The 7548-nt window shown below is 40.0% G+C and overlaps 1 protein-coding gene across 1 annotated transcript in view; it reads left to right on the top strand.

Annotated features, from left to right (window-relative positions):
* Positions 1 to 6395, top strand: part of LOC102865616 (olfactory receptor 10-like) — a 28148-nt gene extending 21753 nt beyond the window's left edge. The window contains exon 2 of the mRNA XM_006898161.1: positions 5422 to 6395. Within this exon, the coding sequence (XP_006898223.1) occupies positions 5422 to 6395 (974 nt within the window). The remainder of the gene's footprint in view (positions 1 to 5421) is intronic.
* Positions 6396 to 7548: the final 1153 nt, after the last annotated feature.

The following is a 7548-nucleotide window of genomic DNA, read 5'->3' as shown; positions in this document are numbered from 1 at the left end:
GTGCCTTTACTTGCTTCTTCCCGTTCTGGGATTCCTATGATGGGGATGTTATTTCTTTTAATGGTATCCCACATTATTCTCAAGCTTTCTTTTGTTTCCTTCTTTTTGGATTCTGCTTTATTCTCGGTCAGACCTGTGGTGACAATTCTATTTTCCATTTCACTGATTCTGTTATCCATCTCTTCTCCTCTATTCGTATGTCCCTCCATCATGTTGATGGCATCAGAAACCTTAGATTTCAAATTCTGGATCACAGTTTCTTGTTTTTCCAATGCCTCTAATGCTTCATTTGTTTTCTCTGTGTTGTTTTGGATTGTTTTTTAAGCTCCTCCTTATCTTTGCTAGCACTATTCTGTATTTCATCCAGTTTCTTTTTTATCCATTGAAAATACTCAATCACTGTTCTTTTAAAATCACTATCAGAAGGATCCATCAGGCTTTCTGGCTCCAGGAAATCCGTTGCTACTGTGTCTTCTATGGGGGTTGATATCTTGCTTTGGGCTGGTGGGACAAGTGAAGCACTCTGCTTTCTACAGGCCATTGGTGTGGCAGAGTTCTTCGTGTCTGAGGTGGTAGCTGGTTTTTGATTTGACATCACTGCTCCAGAAGAAGATTGGGCAGAAATAAGAGTAAATGCATAGAGGGTGCGTGCACACTCCAACGCTCACGTGAGTGGGGAGGGAGGAAGCGCACACTGATACACGTGGGAAGGGCCTCAGGAGAACCTAAATAATGAAGGAGGAAGTCTGTTGTTCCCTTTCTGGAATAGCTTCCCCAATCTTTGGAAATGCTCAGGATCTCCCTGTTGTATGAGTTAGTGGGCCCCACATACTCAGGCCAGAAACCAGTTTGATTCCCCACGTAACTTAATCCTCAATGGTACATGAATATTTCAGGGGAGGTTGATAAATCTTATAGATGTAGCAAATATGATTGTCTTCCTAAATAGGTGTGGGGTGTCTGGGTCACAAGCCCTGGCCTGGAACTGCCTCTGGTGTCCTTGCAGATCTCCCAGCAAAGTCCAAGTTTACAAAGATGGCATTTCCCCAAGACTTCTGGGAACTGTAGTCAGTACCTGCAGTGGTAGCAGACAGTAGACTTTAGATTTTTAATAGAAATTTTTGTATTATTATATTAGATCCTCACAACAAAACGTGAAAGTGGGAAAGGCATCATTTCTGCTTTAGGACAAGGAAATACAATTTCTATGTTATGAAGGGTTCTAGTAGAACTCATGGAACAAGCAAGCATCAAAAATAGTGTTCAAATTGTTGTTGTTGTTGTTATGTGCCATCGAGTCACCTTTGACCCATAGTGGTCCTATGTACCAATAACTCTGAACCCTGCCCTATCCTGAGCCAGTCTTGTGACTCTGACACAACTATCCCCATTACTCCAGTTACTATGTCAATCTGTCTCATCCATCATCTTCTTCTCCTCAGCTATCCCTCCACCCTTCTGAGCATGATGTCTTTCTCCAAGTACTGATCCCTCTTGGCAAAGTGCCCAAAGTATGTGAGACAGAGCTTTAAAATCCTTGCCTCCAAGGGGCAGCTTGTTTTCCCCTCTGCAACAGAGACTTTCTGGTTCTATTGGTGACCCATGATATGTTCAATACTCTTCTCCGGCACCATACCTCAAAGGCATTGATTCTTTTGTCATCCGTAGGCATTCATTGTCTAGCTCTCTGATGCATAGGATCTAATTGCAAAGACTATGGCCTGAATCAGATGCACCTTATTCCCTAGAATGGCATCATTACTCTTTAGCACTTTGGAGAAGTCCTTGAAAGCAGACTTCCCCAAAGCAATTCTTCTTTTGATTTCCTGACTACTCATGCCCAGATTGTTAGTTGTGGAGCCGAGCAAGCAAGCTGAAATTGCTAGCATCCTCAAACTCTTCACCATCTCTCAGGGTTCTGCCAATTGGCCAAGTGGTGAGAATCTTCATTTCTTGATGTTGGACTTCAATCCATATTGAAGATTACAGTCCTTGAGCCTCTGCAGCAATTGTTTCAGGTCCTCCTCAGTTTAGGCAAGTAAGGTTGTGTGATCTGTATGACACAGATTGTTGATAAGTCTTCCTCCAATCCTGATGCCATGTTTCTCTTCATAAAATCCAGCCTCCCAATGATCTGTTCTACATAGAGATTAAAAGGTATGGAGACAGGACACATTCCTAATGCACTCCTTTCTCGATTTTGAAAGCCCTATTATTCTTAATTTATTGATATCCACTCTGTAGAAGGGGAATATAAGATAACAATAAGTTTAGACAAACTATAATTGAAAAGCAATGCACAAAATAAAATACCTGATTTGAGAGTATTTAGAGAATACTCTGAAACACATTATATAGAGTCAATTCTGACTCATGAAACCCCATGTGTTTCAGAGTAGAACTGTACTTTGTAGTGTTTTCAGTGGCTGTGATCTTTCATAAGGAGACCACCCATCCTTTACTCTCAGCTGAATGCTTAATTATTTTCAAAACACAGGTTAGTGTTCTTCTTAAATTGCATTAAACTGTTTTCTGTTATTTGACAGGTTAAAAAAAAAACAAAAACTAAGAGAAGTGTCATAGTTGTTCCGGTGAAGAAATATGAAAAGTGAATGGCTTTCACAAATTGATATTCTCACAATATACCAAAAAAGAAAGAAAACAATTCAAACTCTCTGCTATTGAGATGACTATGACACTAGTGACCTATTGATTTTTCTAAAGCTGTAAATCTTAATGATTGAAGATCTTCTGCCTATCTGGTAAAGAATGAATGGAATTATGCCACAAGGGTTCCCCACAGTTTAGGAGACTAGAAGCTTGAGTTCAGATTGCAGATGCTAGGGAACACCTTTCTCTGTGTAGACTCTGAAGGAGAAAAGTCCTTGTGCTTTTGCTTTGGAGTATCATCATTTGGGTTGATACGTATTTTCCCTCACTTCTGCTTTCTAAATTATTTAATCTCTTTATATTGTAAAAGAAAGAGACTCCAGATAACACCCTTCACTAATCTTGGTTCATTAATAACAGAGACAGTCCATGCCCACATGGGATTGTGACTACTGACATTGTTGATGTTAGGTGCCATGAAGTCAGCCACAACTCTATGAACAGCAGAACTGAACCTTGCTTGCCCCATCCTGCTCCATCCGTGCTCGAGTCCATTGTTAGAATCACTCTGTCAATCCACTTTGCTGGGAGTCCTCCTCTTTCTCGGACCTTTTATCTTTTCAATATGATTTACCTTCTTAAGGAGTAGTTACTCCTGACAACACATTCAAAGTATGTGGGAAGAAGTTTTACCATTTTTTTTTTCTGAGTACTTTATTGATGGTATATAACAAGATGGGCTCTCCAAGTCCCTGCCTTTTCTCAGGGGGATTTTATGGAAACTGTGTGAAAGATGTGAGATTCTTAGTGTGGGGGAGTATCAAGTTGGGACAAGGACAGCTCAGCAACTGAGGGTCTCTCTCTCTTCTAGTCCTATTGCTGGGGCTGGTGGTCCAAGGGGATCTTATTCTTTGGAGACCATGTGAACCATCAGGTTGACCACCTGGTTTCTGTAGCCAAATTCATTGTCACACCAGAAATGAGCCTGACAAAGTGGTCATTCAGAGCAATGCCAGCCCCAGCATCAAAGGTGGAAGAGTGGGTGTCACTATTAAAGTCACAGGAGATAACCTGGTCTTCAGTGTATCCCAGGATGCCCTTGAGGGGCCCTTCTGATGTCTGATTTACTACTTTCTTGATGTTATCATATCTGGCCACTTTCTTCAGATGGCAGGACAGGTTCACACTGACACATTGGGGGTGGGGACAGGGAAAGCCATGCTGGTAAGTTTCACATTCAATTCAGGGGTGAACTTGGCAGCACCAATAGATGCAGGGATGATGCTCTGGGCAGCGAAGTTGCACCATCTTTACCTCTAAGGAGCACCTAGTTCCTCCAAGATAGACTTTCAGCAGACCATAGGCTATTCAGTACTCTTCTCCAACACCACAATTCAAAGACATCAATTCTTCTTCTGTAATCCTTATTCATAAATTCAAAGTTAGGATTTACAACACATATTTTGGAGGGTGCAATTCAATTCACAGCATTTTACCCTTTGCCCTCTAAACTTTGCCTTTATCACATGTTTCACCTAGCACATCATTCCAAATCTCTTAAATCCATACCATGTCCAAATTCTCATTCTCTGAATCATCCCTAAAATAAAAGTGAAATTTTAGGTGCATTCCATCTTGGAAAAAACTTCCTCTTCATTTCTGGATGTGTGAAGTCTAGACTATTGACTATTGACTATTTGCTTCCAAAATATAATGGCTGTGGATCATAAACAAGGTTTTCTAACCTCCATTACAACAGAGAAAATTGAAGGGAATTAAGAGATTAAAGGTTCCCAACAAGCCCCAAATCCAGCAAAATAATTTTAAATAGCTCTCTAGGCTTATATAATCTTGGAGGTTTTTTAGGCAACATCTAGGCACTATCCCGTCCCTCACCCCAACCCCTACCCTCCTGACATTCTGAATTGAAAGTGGCCGTTCTCTTGGTCCTGGACTTTATTTTTGCTTTCCAGAGCCAATGGGATAGCACCCTTTGCTCCAATGGCTTGGAGTGGCTCCATTCTAGTTTATCTGACTGAGAATGCAGCTTTTCCCATCTTGGTGGGCACAAATCTTTTGCACCTTGAGCATGGTAGTCTTGTCCTTCAACTTTGAGCAGTAGCTCCATTGCCCTGGTACACCTTAAGTTCAGCCACATATTGTGTGTTGGCAAAGATCTTTGAATCACAAAATATTGTGGTCCTACTTCTTTTTATCTCCATTAGACTATAGCCAAAACTTTGATGCTAAGGCAGTGTTCCTGCCTGTACTTGTTCAAATCATCAGTCTTCCTGATCTCTGAGTAGCTTCTATCTTTTATTGAAAGATGACACCTACTGGATATATGGCCTATTTCCTGACTGTAGATTCTAAAAGGCAATCTCCTTTCCTTTTGTCTTTTCTCCTGTTTCCTTTGCCCTAAGTTGGTAACTTATCTGCTGTGGTGTGGTTGATTGATTAATTTGTAAGTCACAAGCTTAATCTAGTTAAGAAAAAGATTATGTAGCCATTCCTTGGTGAATATTTGATTTGAAATCATACCCAGATTTTTCAAACCATTTATTTTCATTTTGAATATTTCACATAATTGATCTTTTCCTCTTACATTTCACTGTAAGTATCAAAGATAAACTATGTAACTGTTTTAAGATCTTGCTTAGAATTATCCTTAACTAGATACCCCAGTTCATTACCTACCAATTCTAATATGCACCAAACATTTGATCATTAGGACAAGATATTGATAATTTCCTTTTTAAAGAAAACTATCCTTTCACTGTCCAATTATATGTTCATTATTTTCTTTTAAAGCCTCACCTGAAGTGCATTTAGCATCCATAAGAACCACAAGAAGACTCAATACTAGTCTTGGAGAAGGCTTCATTTTGGTGGGATTCTCAGATTGGCCACAACTGGAATTAGTCCTTTTTGTCTTTATTTCTGTTTTCTACTCTCTAACTCTCTTTGGGAATATCACTATCATCATCCTCTCCCGTGTGGATGTTCGGCTGCACACACCCATGTACTTTTTCCTCTGTCATCTCTCTTTCCTGGACCTCTGCTACACCTCCAGCACTGTGCCACAGTTTCTGATCAACTTTCATGGATCAGACCACACCATCACCTATGGAGGCTGTGTGGCTCAGCTCTTCATCTCCCTTGCCCTGGGTTCCACTGAGTCTGTGCTTCTGGTGGTGATGGCTTTTGACCGCTATGCTGCTGTCTGCCGACCGCTCCACTACACAGCCATTATGCACCCACGCCTCTGCCAAACACTTGCTGCTATCTCCTGGATTGGAGGATTCATAAATTCTCTGGTTCAGACATGCCTCCTGATGTCCATGCCTCTCTGTGGCTTCCATCGACTCAATCACTTCATCTGTGAGATGCCTGTGCTCCTGAAGTTGGCTTGTGAGGATAAACAAGGGGCAGAAATGAAGATGTTTGTAGTCCGAGTCATCATCTTGCTGGTCCCTGTATTACTAATATTAGGCTCCTACGGAGGCATTACTCAGGCAGTGCTGAGAGTCAACTCAACTTCTGGACGCAGAAAGGCATTTGGGACTTGCGGGTCACACCTCCTAGTGGTTTCCTTTTTTTATGGCTCAGCCATCTACACATACCTTCAACCCACACATAATTATTCCCAGAGTCAGGGAAAGTTTGTTACTCTTTTTTATGGTATAATTATTCCTATGCTCAATCCTCTGATTTATACCCTAAGGAACAAAGACATGAAAGAGGCTTTGAGAAAGGTAGTATGGAAATGCAGAAACTTGAGCTAAGCAGGGGGAAAGGGGGGCAGTACAATTGTCAGTAATATTTGAACCTCATCCTCTTCTTGGAAGAACAATTGATCAGTAGAAAGTAGTCCTTGGTAGAAAGTAGTCACAAAGTTTGAGCATCTTTTTGTTGTTTGAGAGCTGGAAGTGAGAAGCTCTTAATGCTCTTTCTACTTCAATGGCTACAATTGTTTAATTGTTTTATCCAGGAGAGTAAGCCTTGAACTATAAAACTATTTTCCAAAGAAATGAGTGTACCGTAACACTTTTGGAAGAGGGTTGTCTTCTAGGTAAACTGAAAGCAAGATAAGATTTAATGTAAAATGATAGCACCTTTCTAAAGTCAATGATTTCCAGAATGATTCCATGTCAGCTAGCTCCTGCTCTTCTACAAATTATCTGTGATCCTGACCATCACTTCCACATTTCAGGGCCTATTTCTAAGGTCTCTTCACAATCATTGGAAGAAATTAAAATGTCATTAATAGAGGTGATTACATATAGTATTTAAAGTAAGAAATAGATTCCTGTTTGGAGAAAAAGGCAAAATAATTACAGAGGCATTGACTCAAGAGATATATAGTTCATTAGACCCAAGGGTTTTATACAGCTGATTGGTATCGTGAGAAAGATATCTTATGAACAAGAGAGAATAGAGAAGAAAATAAGTACAGAAATAATGAACTGAGGGGAAGTAATAGAAGAAAGAAGAAAGAATAAAAGTAACAGAGATTTAAAAAATAAGCACCTGTGGAAAATGTTGGGAACTTCAGGAAACTCTCAGTCAAAGTGTAAAGACAGTTGATATCTAAGTTTCTACTACTGTCATACTTAAATGTTGACATCATGTTAAATTGTAAGTAACTCATAAGTAAAATTTTACAGTCCCTATAATCATTGTGTTGAATTAATCTTTTATTCCAGTAACTAATGTTTAATATTTTTTTAAAAGGCTTTCAAGTGGACTCTCATTAATACAGCAACATTCTGAGTCCATTGTTATGTTTCTACTTATTCATGACAAAAAAGAAGTCCATAGGGTTTACTTAATTTTTCCACCTTCAGCTGACGGTATACCAATTGACATTTTTCAACAGACAGACACTGGCCTGGATGTGCTCACTAAGTTGTGCCAAGAAATCTGGAGAATAGCCAG

Source organism: Elephantulus edwardii, unplaced genomic scaffold (genome assembly GCF_000299155.1).
Source record: "Elephantulus edwardii isolate Elephantulus edwardi_28Jun2011 unplaced genomic scaffold, EleEdw1.0 scaffold00221, whole genome shotgun sequence".
NCBI lineage: Eukaryota > Metazoa > Chordata > Mammalia > Macroscelidea > Macroscelididae > Elephantulus > Elephantulus edwardii.
Note: the sequence above shows the minus strand (reverse complement) of the source record. Positions and strands in the feature narration are given on the sequence as shown.